Here is a 21,645-nt window from a genome sequence, read left to right on the forward strand (position 1 = left end):
TTGTTCAACCTCAGCAAAACAACAAGATTTCTCTAACATCCCATGGAGAGGGGGGGGGGGGAAAACATGTCTCACTGGTTTATGTACCATTTTCCAAAGTGGCATAATAACTGCTTTTAACAAGGCCAGTAAAAATTGCAACACCAAAACCAGATGGCACCAACAACCTATTTTTTGACTTAGTTTGCTGATCTATGGGGCTGGATGCAGCCTTCTGATAAATGTGGCCGACTCCTCAAGGTGGCTTCCACTTGAGTGGACTGCTTGACATTCAGAGAGGCATTATGATCCACTTTTGTCATCCATAATGCAAAAATGTAACCCAAAACACAAAGCATAATGGCAATAGACATCTTATTTTAGTGAATCTCAAGGAGTGTGTGTAATGATATGAGTAATTATTGGTAGAAAGGGGAAAAAACCATCAGTTAGCCTATATTGTTATTATTTTTCACTATAGAGCATCAAACATTAAACAAGCCTCTATGTTGTGCACTCTATTCAGTCTGTGTGCTTGACTGGGCTCCTCACAAAGCCTCATGTCCCATCTTCCTCTACTGACCTGCTGGTAGTTCTCCTCCTCAGGCTGGAAGCTGTTCTCAATGGGCTGAAACCTCAGGTTGATGTGGGGAAAATTGTGAAGCCAGTAAGTCCACCAGGGCGCAATGTAATCCACCCGAGCCGAAGACATCCCTGCCCCGAGAAAAAGTTAGGCTCCAGCCTAAATTAGCCTCTCTGTACTGAAGCGGGCAGTTTGGTCCGCTGCCGGAGATCCCTACTCCTCCAGACTCATATCAAACAAAGGCAGTGATAAAAGCATGCTCGTCTATGGAAACACGCTCTGAGCCGCACATGAGACAAAAACGTGGCCCAAGTCGTGCAGGGACAGTCGCGAGGCTGCAAAGTGAAATCCGACCCCAAAAAAAGGTGGTTTCTTGGGAAAGAGGAATCAATCACAGCGCACCCATGTCTCCCGTGTCCGTGTGGACCCACTGCTACTATCCGATAGACAGCTGCTCCGAGCGCACGGCACAGTCACAAGAGGGAGCGCGCACTGATTGAAAGGGTTCAGGACATGAGGAGACACGGGAGCGCGCCCAGACGCCCCGCTGAGGAGTTGGGAAGTGTAATTTCCCCACACGTGTTCAGTAAAACTGTTCAATAAACACTATTTAATAGTAGCACTATTTAACTGGGCGCGTTTGTTTCATTGTTTAAGTGTCGTGTTATCTGTCCATCTGTTTTAATCAGCTGCTGTGCTGCCACCTAGTGTTCAACCGAGGCAATTACAAGCATCTTTAACTTCCAGCACAGTCCTAATAAAAACGTTTCATCATTTACGTATAGTTCCTGACCTAGTACTAACCATATGAATGACAAGAAGCTACAGTGTTGGTTCTCCATTAATATTTAATTTAGGTTTAGTGTGTATATTATTTACACTGACATTATATTTTACACATTTGTGTGGAATATCCAAAATATACTGTATTGACCAGGTATGACTATGTTTTTTTACATTCAAGACCTTTACATGATTCGTCATTTTCAGTTTTGTTTCTTCGTAGTGAACTTTTATTGTTTGAGATGTCAATTATCCAACAAATATATGTTGTGATATTTATGTAAATCTAGGTTAGAATGAGCAGTGAGTGGCACCACCTACAGGATAGTAAGTGTCAATGTCTTCACAGCTTTTGAGGAAAGAAATTAGCTATATTGAGGTTTCATTGTAAAGTCAGTGACACAGGATAGGAAACAATGCATTTCTGTTTTCCTAATCCACCATGTGGCAAACACACAACCAGACAAGTGACTTAGTTTTCCAATTTTTATTACAATTATCTGTACATCACGGATTTACTTCAGCTCCTTCACAGCCAGACCTGTAAACAGAGAAACACTGGTTAGAGAGATTTATTCACTGGTACTGAAGGAATGATTTAAAAAATGACACGCATGCTTTATATGCAATTACTAAAAGGAAATCATTACAAGTACTAGAATACATTTGCCATCATTGGGCATTTGACAAAGACCACAGACTGGACCATTATTTTATTTCATTAAAAAAATGGGTGCTAGTAATACTCATATTTATCAATGTGGAGGTTTCTTTTTTATTTGAAGCTTAAGGCCTGTTGTAAAATGACAGGGTACACAGTGTAGTATTTTTCTCTCCAAATGAATTACAAATAAATTACTGAACTGAACGTGAATAATCTGTTACATAATACAACCAAATCACTTTGGTTGATGAAGACTAATTACATTTGCATCAGCTCGGAGGGTTTCCAAGGAGACTGAATGGATTTTTTAATACATGGATGAATTTTTCTTCCTGGATATGAACTTTGTAAATCATCTGCACAATTAATTTTTTCAAACTGGAAAAAGAAGGTTTTATTTTGCATTTGGGCTTCCACTATTTCACTCATCTTTTAGACTGATAATAAAACCAGGCGCATCTTGCGTGAATCTGAACACGTCCGTTATCAGTGTATATAGTTTTGTCAGTGGACCGGTGGAACTAACGTTTCTGTAAGAAATCGAAACGCAGCACTTGGCCCATCCTTATTCTAGCAAGAGTGTGATGCATCACGGGCACATCAGCCTGAGATGTTTGGACTTCTTGCAGACCGCACAAACATCTTAACTGGAAGCTATAGAAAGCCAAAAAAGCAGGGTACAACAAGTTATTTGTACCGTTGTACTGTGCATGAACAAGATTGTCTTAAATCTCTGAGCCAATGAAACTGCTGCTGTTGCTTCTATATGATATTGTATTGTTGTATTTAATGTGTTTATTTGTTTTTGTGCAGATTATGTCCAGTTGATGTTGTATGCTGACTGTCAAGGTGCTAAAGGAACAATTTCAACTGTGTGTTGTTTAACCACTGGACAAAAAGGCTTCTTACGTTAGTTAGCAGTAGTAGCTAACATCAGGTTTTATATTGGAGTGATAGGCTATTTTAAGTCATGTTTTCACTATTCTGACTGTTGCTCTGGACTGTGTTGATGTGGTTTATACCATTATAGACTACTTTAATACAAATGTGCAACAGTGCCTTAGATTGACCAGGTAGAGTCATTTTTCATTTTCATCCACATGAGGATGATCTACTCCAGTGTTTCCCCTGTCTTTACTCGCTGCGAAAATTAGTGCCATTATTAAAATTTCACACCATCATTAATATCAACAGGCTACTAATGATTTTCACTGGCACAATGTGTGAGAACTACGACATCCAACATTATCTTGGAACTGTTAAGTGACTGGTGTGTGCATCAAATCCTTCTGGACTGTCTCCTCGTTCTTCAATAGACATTTGCATAAAAGGTCACATTGGTAATGTAGCATAGCTGCTTTAGGAAATGGGGCAGTGCGTCACAAGTGAGCGGCAGAACGGTGACGGTGCGGCACTGGAAAAGGTCAGCGGTAGAAGTATAGTACGGGCTGCACAATCAGTTGATAAATGCTGCAGCTTTTTGCTATTTTAGCTTGAGATTACTTGTTTCCAAATACGCCAGCCGCTGTTAACTAATGGGTGAGTGATTTTATGTTGTAGCATTTTATTTTTTGGTATTAATTTGTACAGACGTCAGAAGCTGTAAAGCAAGATGCGAATGAAAACCACGAATTATCCTACCTATAATGACTCCAAGGTTGTTTAATTTGAAGCTATTCTGATTCATATGAACACAACAGCACAACGCTGCACTACAAATTTTTAAAAAATCAACCTGGTCAAGTATACTGAAAACTAATTTCTGCATTTGTTTCTAATGATCTTGCACTGACTTCACTCAGACTCGATGCACAAGTTGAATCTATTTCCAATTAATTGCAATGACGTTCATGAAGGCTCCAAGTGCTGCCTCGTTGTGGCTTTAGTTTGACCTCTTTCATTACAACACACATACACAGTGCGTTTCTATATGTCTAAGCATCCTCAGCAATTACCAGAGGCATCAGCCCTGTGTTTGTGGCATGCATGTGCACCAATTATGACATTCTGGTACAAGATAAACAACCAGACCATCTCGTAGAAACATGCGCTACACCACCAGGGGACCAAAACTCCTAAGGTTTCCTTTAATAAAACTCAGGAAAGATGCAGAAATACTGCTGTGTTGCAAGTCACTGATGTTATTATCTTATTACTGACCTGGGGGCAGGGACTGTTTGAGCTTCTCAGCCTTCTCCTTGTCTGTGATGACCAGGGTGTACAGGTACCTGCTGCAGCGGACCTTGAATTTAACATTGTCCTTGTTCTTCTTGATCTTTACGGCTGCAGGAAGACAAAGACGACAAAAGTTTTAGTTGGGAATCACTCACGGTATCTGACCTTAGACCCATGAAATAGACATTCAAAATGGATGAAGAAGTCTGTGTTCAGAGACTATTCAACACAATAATCACAATGGCAACTAACTAAAACTAACAAGGACTGACACATCCAGCTCATGCAAGTTACAAACTTTATAGTTACACCCAAAAACTTTCCTGAAAGCCAAATTTCACATTTCAGGTTAGTCAGCTGACCAGCTGAATGCAAACCAAAAGACCTTTTCCATCTCTCATACAAGATGCAAGACATACAAAAAACATACATAAGACCGTGCGAGTGCTTTTCACAAACTATTTCATAAGCTAAATGAAGAAAATATCAGTCTCTACCAAAAAAAAAAAAAAATTGTTACTTTGGTCTCAACAAATCACACGGTTTTTCAAAACACCATTCATGAAAATAAGCTCCCAACATGCTCACATAGGCGTATACCATGACTTGCATCATTCATTAAATTCAGCTGCACAACAAGGTGAGTGTAACAGGTGAACTTACACTTGGCATCCTTCCTCCTGGCCGTCAGAAGGAAATCTTTGATTTCTTCTATCTTGCGAGGCTGTAAGTAAAGAACAACAAAGAAACTCATAAGTAAATATAACAGTTGTGCAACTAAAGACTGACGAGACTTGTACAAGGAGGTTTTGTCAGTGGACCGGTGGAACTAACGTTTCTGCAAGAAATCGAAACGCAGCACTTGGCCCATCCTTATTCTAGCAAGAGTGTGATGCATCACGGGCACATCAGCCTGAGATGTTTGGACTTCTTGCAGACTGACCGCACAAACATCTTAACTGGAAGCCATAGAAAGCCAAAAAAGCAGGGTACAACAAGTTATTTGTACCGTCTGCTTGAACAAGAGCATCTTTAAGTGATCTGTCTTAAATCTCTGAGACAATGAAACTGCTGCTGTTGCTTCTATATGATATTGTATTGGTGTATTTCATGTGTTTATTTGTTTTGGTGCAGATTATGTCCAGTTGATGTTGTATGCTGACTGTCAAGGTGCTAAAGGAACAATTTCAACTGTGTGTTGTTTAGCCACTGGACAAAAAGGCTTCTTACGTTAGTTAGCAGTAGTAGCTAACGTCAGGTACCTGAACCAGTACAGACCGTTACACTCCTGGCTATCGACTTGAACGATTTTAACTGTAATGCTTCATCGTTTGAGGTAATGATACAACTATCAGTCGGTGGACATGTCCTCATTGACAGACGGAGGCCGGGTGGCTCACGCTGGCTGCGAGAGACACCATGCTAATGCTAACGCGCCAAAGCTAACCACTTTACAAGCTTAGAGCCGGCTACTCTTTCACCTTTGTGTCACATTATATGCAATAACATACCACATGTAACACAACGTAAACGGGTACAAGCTTGAGTGTTTAGAAAAACCTTACCATGTTGCCGTTTCAGCGGACTGAGTCTGCGGGAAGCGAGAAAGAGACGGTGTTATTTGGACGGGTTAAAACATCGGGTTGAAAAAGTGTTGGAAAGTACATTTTTATCGTATTATGTAGTCGCTGAGATGCGTAATTGTAAGTTAGTAATCGATTGGATACAAATATCAACGTTTAGGAGGATGGATGATGATTGAAATCGTTGGTTTATTTGGGTGAAAATGTGTAACTCACTCAGTCTGCCAGAGAGGGGATGAAAAGGGGTGGAACTTCCGGTTCGAAAAGGCTTTATACTGGAGTACGGCGACCGCGGAGGGCCAAAGTGAGTAGGAAAAGCGAATCTTCCGCTGTGAGCTGGTAGAAACTGTTTCAGTGAGATTGATTTAACTTTAGTAGGCTACTTCACAGAGACCAGAGGTGGCAAACGAGTTAACCTGTTTTGTTGGAAAAGGAATTCCTGTTTTCCGTTATTCTTTAGTTTTGGTTATAGTCATAGACTGGTTATAGTGTAGCTACAAATAGCAAAAAAAAAAAAAAATCAATTCTTGGGTCACAAGCTTGTTTTCTGTTAGTTTCTGTTAGAATTTGACCCAGGTGTAGGGCTACAGCATAATTTTCAAATGCTGTGTTCATTCTGGCACACAGAGAAAAGAAACAAAAGAAAGGCCAGCAGCACTCGTGTCCTTCTCATTGTCTTTTATTCCATACTGCGTCGGCGCTTAACATGCACAAACATGTTGTTTCTTTAAGTTTATCTTTTGGCCGTGCACCTCTTTAGTTTGTTCCTGAGAGTTTTGTTGGAGAGTGCGTGTTTTTCTTTGTTTTTTACACACAGAGAAAAACCTCCAGCTTTCGGATAACAGCTGGATCCTCCTCACACGTGGAAGTATGGACCAGCCTCCAGCCATGGGCCCAGGTAAGCTATTCATGTTGCTCTGCAGCCTGTCGGTGATCTGTTGTCTCTGGAGTTGAAGCCCTACTCCTGAACTCAGCATGCATTATGCGGGACATTATGTTCTGACCTACAATCACGCTTGCAAAGCATGCTTATAATGTATGAAGGCCATTCCTCACCCTCTGTGTGGTGCTTTTGCCATCCTCCTCTCATTACACAGCTCTTCATCAAACTCACATCAGTCGGCCATATACAGTTTCTGCCTCTCCCCCTCAGCGAATACTGATCATATAACAGTAGATACTGTATGATGATGGACAAACAGTGTGCGTGGCAATAGGTTGCACTCTATGATGCATGAGCACCAGTGGTGACATGGTGCTGGCAGGACACACCTTCCTGCTGGGCTTCACCTGTGGTGGTGACCTAGAACATTTCTCTGATTGATGATACATGCTCTGCTCTGTGGCACTATTCAAGTGTAGAATCAAGTCCCCATATCCATCCTCGGGACCTCTAAGAAGATGATAGATAGACATGTAATAAAAATATGCACTGCCTATCTGTTTTAAAGGTCAATTAAAGTTTGTCTTGTACAGACAATAAAACCTCTTCACCACCAGTGACCCCTTCAAGAACTTCATCTAGCCAGAGAAATACAGGATATTGTAGATATGAATGGCGAGGTTGAAAATAAACCTAATGTTCTGATTAAATGCTTTTATTTTTTTTAGAAATGGAGTTCACAAATCAGGAGCTCCAGGTTTATCTACCAACCCAAGGTCATGACTGCCTTATGAGGTAACGCTCATGTATGTACAGAGGCCAAATCAGGCTGTAATAATCCAATTATACAGGTTCTCTGATTGTTGAAATAGCTTTTGATGGTTCACATTAATGTGCTCTTCATTTTAATTCAACTTTTATTTTTTCCTTTTCTCTTCCTTACCTGAAGTGATGGTGGATACAGTGAAAGTTTAGAGCAAGTAGACAGCAGGCATCTCATCTGATTCAGCGCTGAGCACTGAGCTGAGGGAGAGAGAAGTCAAATTGCTTTACATTTTTCTTTATAGAGTGAAGAAAATTTAACAAATTGCACACATGCTACAGTTTGTTTTCTGCAAAACTGCTGTGTTGTGCTTTTGTTGTATAAATTCTGGCAGGTATTTCTTCAGTTACAGACTAACTGTAATTTATGGTTGCTCATTTAAAAAAGGGGATTTGCTTGAAACACCTCAGAGAATACAAACATTACACCCATACCTGCTGACTTATGAGTTCAATTATCTTTTACAGTCAAAACAGATAAATCCAACGGCTGCCAGAATAATAAGCCTTTAAGTATATAAGTGGTTCACACTGAAGAAATATTCATCTGTTATCCTCGCAACCTGACAAAAATAATTCCATATCTTTCCACAGCAGCAGAGCGCAAATTAATGAGCCAATGGAGTTAGATAGTCAAAGCTGTGAAACGCATTTCTGCTCTGTGTCAATTTCCTTTTTCTTTTTCTTTAGCTTAAGGTAATCTGTTTCCATAGAGATCAACTATGACATGGCATTAATTCATAAAGACAGGAAAACACATGACCAGTCTTTTTTAAATTAACCTGCAATCTGCCTGTCTGCTGGTATATACCCATGTCCACAGGCCATCTCCCCCAATATTAAATCTGTGCTTGTGCTACCGGACACGCTTCTCCTCGGATTTAAATATTTCAGCATGCTGCTGTCAATCAAGGTAAGAGACAGACGGTGTGGTTTGTTTCAGTAACTGATCAGGTGCACCTTGTCCACTCTGCTGCCATTTGCAGCACAAGCACAGGCCAGAAATCCACACCGCAAAATGCAGGTATGTTTTTATACCATCATCACTTTGCCGTGCTTGTTTACAGTCTCAAATCATTTCCCTCACAAGGGCTAATGAACAGTTTATCTCAGCATGCCTTTGTACTCCTTGCTGCCAAGAAGATTATGCTCTATTTTTTTCCAGCTGACATTCAGTCATCTGCTCCTGTGCACAGCTTGGAGCTGCTGATGCACAATACTTCCTTCCCTGTGTGTTAGGAAACGTAAAGGTGATTCATAGCTTCCGTAAATTGCAGCATGGGTCCTCACTCCATTTTTAAAGATCATAAAAGATGTCCTTGATCACCGTTCACAGAGTGTAATAGCATGCAACTGCTGAGTCTCATTGTTGTTGGTCTGAATGGACACTGGAGTGTGGTACCGAGGGGGACAGTGAAGAGCTTCTTCTATAGGCCCTACTTTACATACCGGTAGGTCCTTTTAACATCTTCCACCATGGCCACGCACCACGTCACAAAGAAAAAGTTGTTTCAAACTAGTTTCATGAAGTTGAGGACAATGAGCACGGCCTACTTCAATGGGCTCCCCAGTCGCCAGATCCAGATTCAACAGAACACCTTTGGGATGAGGTAGAACAGGAGATTGGCAGCTTGAATGTGCAGCTGACAAATCTGTAGAACTGACGTGACCTGAATCTCAAAGGAAATGTTCTTGGGGAATCAATGTTTTGCCAGTCCAGACCTGATGCTGGACTGAACTCAAAGGGAGGCCATGTTCAAATGTATGATTAAGTTCTGATTGTATATTACTTTTCTTGCCAAAAAGGTGGTAAATTGACATTACATTTTCTGAGATCTGAGCATCCTTGAATACCTGTATTTAGTCCTGATAGAGTGGGAGTTGCTGTAAAAAGTATTACTACAATGATTATTATGTGTATATGTTACACAGTTGGGGTCTCCGATAGCTCAATGCATCAGTTTGTGGGCACTAGCGGCCCCATATATGACACATACAAAATTTGTATGCAACTAAAATAAGGATAAGATTGTGCAAAGTGTTTTTGAGCAGAGCATATTTTCTTGTATCAGTTTGATTAAATTCATTTCATTAATTTGTGTGCATGAGAGTGTGAGAATGGTAGTGTTTTCTCTCCTAGTTTTCCACATCATCTATTTCTATTTGTGAATGTCCACATCTGTGAGGGGTGGATGCATTACAGTGAGGGTGCAAAGGGAGGATCAGCTCAGCCTCATAGATTATAACAAATGACCATGCTTGGTTTAGCTAAAGCTCTTTTTGTACCATGGATGATCTTTATTCCATTTGCTTGCACAGCAACAAACATGATCCTCTGCGCCAAGCTCCTTGTAATAACCCAATCTGATTCTATATATACAGTACAGTACATAAATATATAGTATATTTTAGCATTGAAGTTCCGTTTTCTGGCCAGTAGAGGGCAGTGAGTAATTGTTGTTACAGAGGTGAACAGGGTCTCATCCTCGTTCATGACAATGGGAGACGCTGTGCATCAAGAAATGGACTCCACTAGTTCTCTGTTGTGTGGAAAGGAGGAGGTTACAGGACTGAATGTTATTTTCAATTTACTCATTCTTGAAATACTAAAACAAACACATTTGATCCCATACATTTTCTCGAGTCGAGTTGATAAGTTGACCCTGTATCTTTAGGCCTATGCCCCAAGACCCTCTGTAACAGAATTTGTTTTTATTGCTGTAAACATCCAAGGACTCAATTTATCAATGCATCTACACCTTGTTTCTCTATCAAGATATACTTCCACTATTTAAGATAATGCACCCATAATGTATATCTATATGGGATATGCATTTACTCGCAGCCTTTTTTTTTAATCATGATGATCTCCCCCTTCAAAAAAAAAAAAAGGAAAGAAAAGGAAATGAATTCAATGGGTTCACCTAGGGCTTCTGCTAATTTATTTACACAGCAGTGTTCGTTTGTGAATTCATTCTGCACTGAGAATTCACTTAAAGTCCTTTTTTGTTTTCTGGACACACATGGTATTAAAATAGTTCTCCAAAACTATAATCCCCCTTTTTTGTGTAAAGGTAGTAATTGGAATAAAAATGTGCACCCTCAGGCTGAGGGATGATCATACTTTGTAGCAATGTGCCGGCTTATTAAAAAGGGAAAGTGGGGTTACAGGAACAAAAAAAAAAGTTGAAAAAAAAAGAAGAAGATTATAACTCAGAGACGCTTTTTAAAAACTGTAACAGACACACAAAGCGTGGATGATGGAATTTCAGGAGCTCTACCACAGACATTGTAGGTAATGATACACATCATTTCTGCCTGCAGGCCTGTATGGTTGACAGCAGAAGCACTTCTACCGGGGAGCTAATGAGTAATTCGGCGGCAGGTTCTGTTATTAATCACAATTTGATCTATGGGTGAGAGGCAACAAAAGATTACCTGAGATAGTTTACTGAACCGTCGTTATTGGATTTACTTTGGTCATGAAGTCGGTAGAAGCTTTTAAAAGGCATGTTGAGCATGAACGCACTGCAAAATAGATCAGAGGTGGTAGGGGTGTATTTATTTTTTTATTTCAAGGATTAACTGTATCCGAAAAAGTTTGTCATTCACCATGAGAAACCACCTCCAGTGATAATGTGGGATGAAATACAAAAGCTTAAAAGTTTATGTGAAATTCAAATGAAGGCCTGTGTCATTGAAGATATGTTCAAGTGTGCTTGTCATTAGAAATGCAAGAGGGGAGTGCTTCAAAATCCCCTCAACTACACTGCTTAGCTAATCTCCATGATTATTGATCAAATTGATTTGTCAAGTATTGATCCCTTTTGCGACAGCCTTATCAGAGGCAAACTTTAAGTACATCTGCAGATGAGGAAAGATTATTAGAGAGTCTGAGGGTTTACCCCGACAGAATCTCAATGCGAATGTGCTTAGACTTGTCAACGGCCAAAACTGTTGATAAAGTTCTGTGAAGTTCTTACTTATCGTGTCCAAAGAGCGACACAACACAGTAAATCGCTGTGTGACAAATCAGTGTGGCTTTTGTGTCACAACATGCTGTGGTTCAGGCCTGCTCAGTGAGAAAAAGGACCCAAGACGATAATAGAAAGGGGGGAGGAGGAGGAGTGTACTCTACAACAGTCGTATATTTTGCCGATTTAAATGCTGCATTGAGAGCGTATGAATAGCCAGTCATAAGGATGACCCTGAGCTTATAGGGTTGCACTGGGTGTTGTGCAGGTGGGAAATTAATCTTGGTTACAACTGACAGAAACCCTGTTACGTAAGAATTCATATATATGTCACCTATTCCATCCAGTCTGTGCAGTCATCAATCCCACTTGTTAGCCCTCAGGCTTTTTCCACCTTTCTCCACCATGCAAGGCCTCAGGGCTTACAAAACTGGACCACCATGCCCCAGAGACTTTGTGGTGGTGGATAACTGTTACATTAACTGTGGATATGAGTACATAATTACAGATTTTTTATTTTTTTTAGTGGTTCCAAAGTCAAAAGGGCAGCGAAGCAGAAAATCCTTAATTTTAGCTCGTAGCATTGTTGTGGAAATTTTTTGGTCTGCCTGTTTGGCAAAAAACAAGAGCAATGAAATATCATGCACAATGATTGAATTCTCTATAGAGAGGTATGCTTATAGCCTACTGACTTCTAAGCCTCTGGCAATCTCCTTACAGTCATAAGATAAGTTACAGGCAATAAAGCTCAATCAAGAAACAACACATCTCTCAGATGGCACCTAGCTATTTGCAACCTGTAGTCTTTCTGGTAATGGATTTTCGGACTTTTATTTTAGAATAGTTTTACAACAAACTTCTGATTTCTTGGCATGAAACGCTTTGTTTAGAGGTCATATAATTCTGTCATGGCACAATTCAATCGGATCACGAAATAAAATTTTGAGTCTCATTCACTTACATGGAGATTTTTTCCGAATTGCGGTCCCTTGGTGAGCGTTACTTCCTGCTTCCGCTTAGGCTCTCTATTATAACTTTTTTTAAATTTGAAACTCAATGATGGCTGCAGGTCTTGGCAATACTCATAAGTAAACAGCTGTTAATGCTAATGTTAGCAGTAGTAGCAACAGCAAAATTTACAAATTGCTTCTTAAGTGAAAATATAATATGGCTTCAAATATGATCACAAGTGCAATGGTTTAATGGACATAACATATAGGAACAGGTGGACATGCAAATTTGGTCACCATCAGAACTCCATGACCCGAGAGTCAGAGGCTAAATGGCTTAAAAACAAACCCCAAACTGACTCTCGCTCTGGTCTAGATGGTTTGGACAAAAAACAGCATACAGTAGGCTATTTCAGAGTTAGGAGTAAACAAGATGAATCACAGCTGGTGGCCGCTTCACTGCGGGCACAGCAGTGGAGAAGAAAGTCCTTTCTATTTCACAGAGAGAGAGAGTGAGGAGAGAAATGGAATGAAATAATAGTTTTACACAGAAAATTAATGACGAGAAGTGAGGCCGACTTTTATCTCTCCACATTCTTCCACATCCACACATAATACATTTTCAAGCATTTTTCAATCTTTTCAAACTCAAAGCTGTTGAATTCTTTTTTTTCTTTTTGATAATTTCAATTTTTAATACTTTCAATTGTTAAAAACATTTTAAAAGCATACATGCATGAGATACAAGAACACTGTGGAATACCTGAACAGTTATGCCATACTCACACTTTAAACAGCCATCCAGAATCTATCAAAACTGTTGCCTTTAGAGAATCACAAAATAGAGAAACTTGTTCTGTCTTAGAGTCTGGCCAGCAGTGAGCAAGCGCAACAGAACTGGCAAAGATTGCAAAGATTGCATTGGCAAAGAGAAGTAATTTTCCTCCCTTTGGCTGAGATCTTGTGGTATTGCTCATAGAGGCTAATTTTGCATATCAGAGTGAGGGCTGCAGCAGGTATGAACTGTAGTTCCCATGCAACATTTCATTGTGTCTTTTGCTTGTGGTAACACTACAGGCTGTTTTGTTCTGACTCAGGTCTGACTGTACAGCAGAGTCTAGTATATCATGACCCAGTAGTTCTTTGTGACTGTCCTCTGGACCATGTCTGAGACCTGCACAGCTGTCATTCAGTATCTGTACAACCATCAATTTCCAGTTGCTTCCTTCCAGCTGACACACACACATACACACACACATACACACCCCCACCTGCCAGCCTGCAGTGCCAGGATGTCTATTGTCCCGCATGCCCTCGGTGCGGTTGCCCTTGCATGCAGCATTCTGCGCCCACAGTGTCAGTCTTGGCTGACAGCAGACTCGCGTTAGCCAGCTAATATTTCCTGGCCTCTGTTTGCTCAGCATGGACAGAGCTGTCGGCTACACGCTGTGCTGATTCTCACCTCTTAACATCGGGGCAGCCAGCTTACAAATGCAGTCGTTAAGATGACTAATTCCACTGGTTTGTGAACTGGAGGTTTTGTCAAACATTCAGCTTGGTTACACATGTGTAGTGTCAAGCTTACAGGTTTTATGGTGTAGCTTTTGCAGTTACATGCACGGGAAACTACAACTCCTTTATGTGTTGGTGAAATGGGTGATAAAAAAACAAAAAAACTGCACTGGCTGCTTGGGTTTCCTCCAACTGATGAAGCCACTGTTTTTTCAGCAACACTCACCTCACAAAAACACTTCCATGACAAATCAAATTTTTTGTGTAACCACACGTGCACAAGCAAATGATAGAATCTGAACACAATTACTGCAGAGAATATAATTAAAGCATTTATGATCCTATCACATACTGTGTAGCAGCGGTGCTTTCAGCAGGCTAAATCCAATGTTAAATCAATAAATCAAAATCAATGCATATAGGGGGGCACCTGTAGACTCTTTGCCTCAAGCACAAATCCAGCCTTGATGAAGAAGCAATGCTCTCATTCCAGTTACCATTTCCTGCTGAAACATATACCTCCATTAGGTTAAATTACAGTACATATTCTTTCACACCCTGCTTAGTACTTGCATCTCTCAAATGGCTATCCCAGTGGTTTTGTATGACACTCCCCTAAAGTTGGGGGCCTCCACATCTCCCTGATGATCAGTTCTGCTTGTTGATGTGATGAGTCAAACAAAACACTTTGCCCCTCCCTTTACATTCCCTTCATGCCCCCTTTTTTCAGTGCTTGAAAATAGTATGACCATAACATTGTTTCCATTAGGTTAATAAGTACATTCCATATCTACATAATGTCTATATCTCACTAACTGCCCTCATTACCATTGGATCATTACTTCCTCTAATACCATGTACCTTCCAGCTGCTCTTTGTCAGTGGTAATTAGGTGATGATCTGTACCAAAAGATATTAAGATGAATTCTAAGGGCAATGGGTGGTATCACAGAGTGAGATAAGTCCTTCTTCGAATTCTCTGATTAAGCTGTGAAATGGCCACAAGGCACTCTGGGAAGATAGGGCTGAGGATCTATTTTCAAATGCCAAAAACAGTTCACCAGCACTTGCCATTTTGTGCATAGAGAATAGTGTCTGCTGCAGTCTACTGCTTTATGGAGGTATATTGAAATCTCTCACTTTCCACCTACTCCCCCTCGCGTCATTGAATATTTATCCAATCTCTCCGCCACCATAGTGTTATAGTTAGATGAGATATTTACGATCTCCAAAACAAAATTGATCTATATTTCCATTCTGTACCTCGTGCATTCAGTGACGACCATTGAAGACATGTAAACACTTTGAGAAAATGACAGAGAAACAACTCTTACAGCTTCAAAATGAAAATCTTCAGTCATTCTGACACAATATGATATTTTAAATTCAATACAAACAGGCAACAAGCAACATGAGATACAAACTGTCCAACATTCAGTACTGAACGTAATCGTAGTTTCAACTTACAATCATTTATCAAAAGTTTTTGTCTGGCTTTGGTATCAAGATCAAATGACTTGGTTCAGATTAACATTTATCATGCAGTCAGCCTGATCAGAAATCATCAAGTTATATATTACATTGTTAATTGTTGATAAATGTGGCTTCAAACTGGAAATGCAATAACAGTTATTATCATGCACAAAAACATTGGACATTATTGCAGTGAAACTTTATATTCTCTTGCAGGGCATCAGAGTTTGGTCACTTTATGGCAGAAGGAATGGAGGCAGGAATGAGAGAGGATGAGAGTGATAGAGGAGCGAGCTCTTCAGACTCGGACTCCGGTGAAAAGATGAGGAAATCATTTTCGGGCGGCGAAGAGAGATAGAGTCAGTGAGTGAGTATAGTTCCACCGAGGAAGAAAAGGAGGGGAGCAGGAGGAGGGGGAGGGAGAGGGGGATGAGGAGGAGGAGGAGGAGGCAGAGGAGATGGATGAAAAGTCCAAAAAGCAAAGGGATTTAGGTGACAGTGCCAGGGCAGAGGGAATAGCTGTGCAATCTTCTAAAAACCTCTAAAAAAGTGCCATCTCCAATGATGTCAGTGTAAAATTCAAACATTAACTCAGAATATCAATAGAAAATATTGATTTAATATGAAAAACACAAACTTACTGTATGATTGTGAAGGTTGCAAGCCAACCCACTAACTTCAATTGCTGCTTCAAGATGCTGCCTTTCCTTCTTTCCTAAACCAATATGCTGCCCCCTACTGGTGGAGTATGATAGCTCTGCTCTGTCATAAACATAGCTACAACATGATGATAGAAATGTTGTATTTTGTTGGTATTTGGTGCATGCCATCAAACCTGAAGCTTGACTACAGGTTGGATCATGAAACAAAAATGGCTGTTGTGGAAAAGATTGCGATCAAAACTGTTTACTTTGTCTCTTTGAGCCCTCTCAAAGAATGTGGGCCTTTCTGTGTCACAGTCCACATGGGAACAGTTGTACTGCACACTTGCAAAATCCCAACAGTGGTCTGTGTGCCGCTTCTGGAGACATCTGAGGTTGCAGATGCACTTATCTGCAGTGAAAAAATAGGAAGAGAAGGGAAGGGAGGAGAATTTGCTTCCCACATCCATCCAGGATCCGTGATAACTGACAAGGTGCAGGTTCTGCCCAGATGGACAAACATCCATCTCCTGTCAGCAAGGTGCTGTTCCTCTGTGTGATGGGTTGTATTTTTGCATTGCTTTTAACATGGTTGTGAAGCCTCTCCAGGACAATCTATCAATTCCTGCAATATATTACTTGAATAATATTACTATTACTGACATATTTTCCGCATTGATTTTTTAGAAAAATCTATGTGGAAGTGTTGTATTTAAGTGCAAATGAGCGACACTTCACTGTCCACTACTGCCTGTTTGAGGACTTTTTCAGCTTTTCTCATCACAGATGCCTTAGTGCCAGATATTAGGAAAGCATTTAGAGACACCTTGACAAGCCAAGGCAATGTCTTTAAAACGTGGTAGACCTTTTTTTTTTCCATTACCGACCCGGTCTTGACCTCCAAGCACTGAACCATTTTCTCCATGGCAACACAGATGAAGATCGACCTGCAGACACTCCTGTACACCCACATGTGTTAACAGTGCCAAGTGGATATGATGGAGAGCATTTAACTTAATTGAAAAAAGAAACAAGAAGAGGACAAAACACACATTTATGTGTGCATGTTTCTTGAATACTGAATGGCTGAAAAAGTTTCACCAAAGTTATTGAATTATAGGTAATAGTGAGTCTAACTAAGAAATATCCTGGGAAATATAGTCAGGTTGTATATTCTGTGGTTACATATTCCTGAGCCTATTCCCATACCCACAGTCATAATCCCACCGTTTATCCTATATACTATATTGTTCAGTGGCTAGGCAGCTGTGGTTTTAGTTTAGTAGGATATATCATGGTTAAATCTGGAACCTTGTGTAAAATGTTGAAACATATTTTTAAAAATTCACTGCGACACGTGATGGCAATAGCTAAAATTTATCATTGGGGGGAGTGGCATTGTTACGAGAATAGCAACTCTAACAGGAGAGATCAAAGAGAATAATATTAAAAAGAAATATTATGGGTCTCCGTGGGGAAATTAGGTCATTCCACCAACGTATTTAATGGGATTCAGCTGGGAAAGAGGCAGTTAAAAATGCCCACTAATATTTGAAAATAAGCTGTAAACGTAAATATCATCATAAAAAAACAATCAGCAGTTCCTGTTGCTGCAGATTTTGGTCAAAAAGCTGACCACTGCCACCAAAAGCTTAGCACATACAGTATTAAGGAGCAGGTTATGGTAATGTATAAAAAATGGCACTGGTATGACAATGAAAAGTGTCTCTAGATACACTTGCATAAATATCCCATATGCAAATGTAGTATATGCACATTGAAATCACATATACGTACATGAAATGCATGCAAATAAACATAGTTGTAAAAATATTATAAACCTATTAGAACTATTTCATAAACTGACACATATTCAACCTATATATGATTGTATTTGAGGTCATATAAATATATATCCATCCCAAAGCTAGTCAGTATCTGTTGATCTTGATACACATATACAGGTAATACTCAGAAAATTAGAATATCGTGAAAACGTTCATTCATTTAAGTAATTCAACTTAAAAGGTGAAATGAATATATTATTTAGACTCATAACAGGCATTGCAAGATATTTCAAGCTTTTATTTGTTAGAATTTTGATTATTATGGCTTACAGCTTATGAAAACCCCAAAATCAGAATCTCAAAAAATTTGAATATCGTGAAAAAGTTCAATGTTGTAGCTCAAATTGTCAGCCAATTAATCCAAAACACCTGCAAAGGGTTCCTGAGCCTTTAAAAGCTCTCTGTCTGGTTCAGTACAGTTCGCAATCATGGGGAAGTGAATGAACTTTTTCACGATATTCTAATTTTCTGAGTATTACCTGTATATGGGCATTTCTTGCGCTACACTTTTACCTTCATGCATTCAGAGGATGTATATGTGTGATAGTAATATATCCTCCTTATAGGTGACATATACGGCAATCATATATGCTGATATAGGGGTTTAGTATGTGTTCCCTGTCAACAGTATATGTGATATATTACATTTCTGTATGGGCTCATTGGACGGTCGTTGTCTGGTGGCTGGTGGCCAAACCGTTGGTGAATGAGCATGAAAGGAGCAGATGATGCCGCTCAGCTAACACAACTGCCTGAGGTGCAACACACAGTGGCTGCTGTTTGTGACAGAACAAGTGCAGTAGGTGAATTATGTGTGCAATAAAAATGTGCTGTTTCGCTGGAGAGTTGAGACTGGATAATATGACGGTGGCGTGCAACAAGGTGATGTGTGTCAAAACACGAGTGTGTGGGCCTACATGTTTGTGTCCTGCACTAATACACCGCTAATGTGTTGCCTTCAACTCTTTTCTCCTTTTAGCAAATTCAGACATAATAGCACATAGTGACAGGGTTAATCAGGATGATTAATCATGTCAGGATGATTAAACGTGTTATGTTTCTGCCAAATGTCTTTTTCATGCAGCCGTTTTCTTTTGCCTGCAAGAAAGGCAAGTCGACCTTGAAATTCAGCTCATTTCAGGGAGAAAGAATCCGAACTAACTTGAATGGCGTGTCATCTGATCTGACCTTGTTGCACATGAAATGTTTTCTAAACAACAACCCCGAAAAAAACGGCCATCGTAAAACTATCACTTAAATGTGAAAGTAACAGAAGCACATTGGAAAGTCATGAAAAGAATGGGAAAAAAAAAATCGAGGTTGAGCGAGAGAACCTTGGCTGCTTTCTTACATCCGTGTTGCTGGCCGATCGTGGCGTCGAGTGGATGTGAATGTCAGATTGTTTTGAGAAAACGACAATGGTTGGGCCTCACCCCCTCCCGCCTCCCAGATCTATTCAATCATCGACATACTCTGACTGAGTATCGCACAACACATTTCTTCTCTGTTTTTTTCAGTGGTGCCTGCCTGGTGAGCTGGCAGCACAGGTTGGCTCAACACACAATGCTCCACGGAGATGAACAAAAATCTCCTCAATGCCGCGTGCTCACATCCAGTCGTTGTGTGTCGTTGAGAGCTGGCACCTCTTTTTTTTAAGAGGGAGAGAATACGTGAGAATACGGCGTTGGCACCTGTGCAGATGATGAAGGTCTGAACTATACATGCTCCGTTTGTAAGCTTCAAAATGCTCATTTTCTGTTGAGCACATGCCAGAGAGATGATGTGTGAAACTTGTGGTTATTTATGAGCTTCTATTAGTTGCATCATACTGCACAAATATTTGAGCAACTGCGTCCTCTCCTTCTTCTCTGTGGAATAAAATGTTATGTGCATGTAGAGAAGCAGAGTGTTTGTTCTTTCACAATTAAAGCAGAAGTAAGCGATCCGGTCGTTTTGGCTAACTTCCTGTCAGCAGAGAGGACCGCCCCTTTATGCTGTTCTCTCTCCTCATTGGATAAAGGTTGTAGGATACAAGGAAAGTTTTCTCCTCGGCCTACAGCAGGGCAGAGTGACTGACAGACCTGTGTTTCAGACCAAACACTCTATATAAGTGATTGCTGTCGGAAGATATAACTATTTAAGACTTATATTAACACAAACATTCCGTTTACTTCTGCTTTAAGACAAATAATGCAAAACTATTCAGATAATTCACTGATCAATCATATAGAGCGTGGAATATGTGGCAGAGCAGGTTGTCCACTCATCAGAAAGGCGATGGTTCGATCCCCAGCTCCTCTTCTCTGTGCGTCCTTGGTCAAGATACTTACCCTGAATTCTCATTGACGGCTTTTCCACCTGTGTATGAAGTGTTTGTGTGAATGATGGAAACTCTCTATGTGCTCTATGAAGGACTGTGTGTATGTGGCTCCCCTTGTACACTTGTGTAGTCCATTTACCATTTTAAACATGCATGCACACAAGAAGGTCACCATCGCACCATCACTTCGACATTGCTGTGCGGTGAAGGAACTGACCTGTGCACTTCTCCTGCTCGAAGACGCATTATAATTGTGTTTGCCAATTACACACAAAACTCCTTCTTTGTGGAGCCCGCTATACACCACGACGGTGACAAGTGCATGACTCCCGCATGAATTATGGATCATCCCAGGGGGGGGACACACTGGGCCAAAAAGCTGTTAAGCCCTGCGGCCTTCTATGTGTGACATCCCTCACTTCCTACAAATACACTTACAGTGAAAACCAATGAAGATTTGTCCTTCCTGTTCCAAAGTTAGTGTCCCGGTGCATGTTCGAGAAGTAAGACACATCAATACATGGTCGTCTGAAGGTTGAAATTAGACAGTGTATGGTTTTAATAGCCTCATCTGACTTAATTTTGTCTCACTGTCTCCACTATTTGCTGTATTGTCATTATGACGGCGTTAGTCCCTCGGAGCTTCTTTAAATTGGATTGACAGTCATCAATTCCAGTTCATGTGGAGGACTTCACAATGCCTTGCGACTGCCTTTAACTGGCACCCAAGCAGTCTCTTTTATTTTGTGAGAATGTAATAAAGGACACCATTGAACCGGTTAAATGTTTTCAGCGTGCTCATACAGCACTTCTAGCCTTTTGTCGAATCATTACGCTATCACTTTAATGGTTGTGAGGAATTGGCAAAGACTCATAGCAAAAAATGTGACTGGCTTTCAGCTGCCCCCTCAGACACGACGCAAAGTCTCTGTAAGCTGCGTTTTCATATGCACAAGTTTTACACTAATGAGAGTTGACACCTAAACTGGTGGCATTTTCATGCTTACTCCATTATATCCACAATGACATGAGTGAATGAGCATAGTATTTGTTTGTAAGAGGAGGAAATGATAGATTAGGAAACCAGGACGAGGCAGGAGAAGCCTCTGAGCCGTAGCAGTAGGATTAATTCCCTTATTAGTTACTCTCTGCAGTGATGCTACACCCCATGAAAGTCTAATACCATCTTTTTATGGATTTGACTCAATTTAGATTACCTCCCCTTACATTCAGCAAATGGATCACACAGTGTCTCCCTCTGTCTCGGTCTCTGTCTTTTTTCTTTTTCTTATTCCAGTAGCTCCTCATTGCTTTGTCAGAGATGATGTAAGAGAGGCGCTGAATAAATTGAAGATTGGCGAAGGAAGACGCCATTAAGACGGCGCCATCCTCACCCCAAACAGAAAACAACGCGGCAACAGAAAAACAATAACACTGTGTGCTCGGGAGGATCATT

At 40.4% G+C, this 21,645-nt stretch overlaps 2 protein-coding genes across 3 annotated transcripts in view; both read right to left on the reverse strand.

Annotated features, from left to right (window-relative positions):
- The window catches only part of ttyh2 (tweety family member 2), a 63,636-nt gene extending 62,621 nt beyond the window's left edge, over positions 1-1,015 (reverse strand). The window contains exon 1 of the mRNA XM_083994081.1: positions 563-1,015. Coding sequence (XP_083850207.1) covers positions 563-691 — 129 coding nt within the window. The 5' untranslated portion in view covers positions 692-1,015. The remainder of the gene's footprint in view (positions 1-562) is intronic.
- An 802-nt stretch (positions 1,016-1,817) lies between these two features.
- The window catches only part of rpl38 (ribosomal protein L38), a 224,991-nt gene continuing 205,163 nt past the window's right edge, over positions 1,818-21,645 (reverse strand). The window contains exons 1-5 of one of the 2 annotated variants that reach the window (XM_083994086.1): positions 5,984-6,034; positions 5,750-5,775; positions 4,848-4,908; positions 4,170-4,292; positions 1,818-1,886 (exon numbers count right to left, since the gene is read on the reverse strand). In XM_083994086.1, coding sequence (XP_083850212.1) covers positions 1,861-1,886; positions 4,170-4,292; positions 4,848-4,908; positions 5,750-5,752 — 213 coding nt within the window. In that variant the 5' untranslated portion in view covers positions 5,753-5,775; positions 5,984-6,034 and the 3' untranslated portion in view covers positions 1,818-1,860. Of the gene's footprint in view, positions 1,887-4,169; positions 4,293-4,847; positions 4,909-5,749; positions 5,776-5,983; positions 6,035-21,645 lie in introns of those variants that run through there. The other variant, XM_083994087.1, reaches the window with a different exon arrangement.

This window comes from Trachurus trachurus (assembly GCF_905171665.1).
Source record: "Trachurus trachurus genome assembly, chromosome: 19".
Lineage (NCBI taxonomy): Eukaryota > Metazoa > Chordata > Actinopteri > Carangiformes > Carangidae > Trachurus > Trachurus trachurus.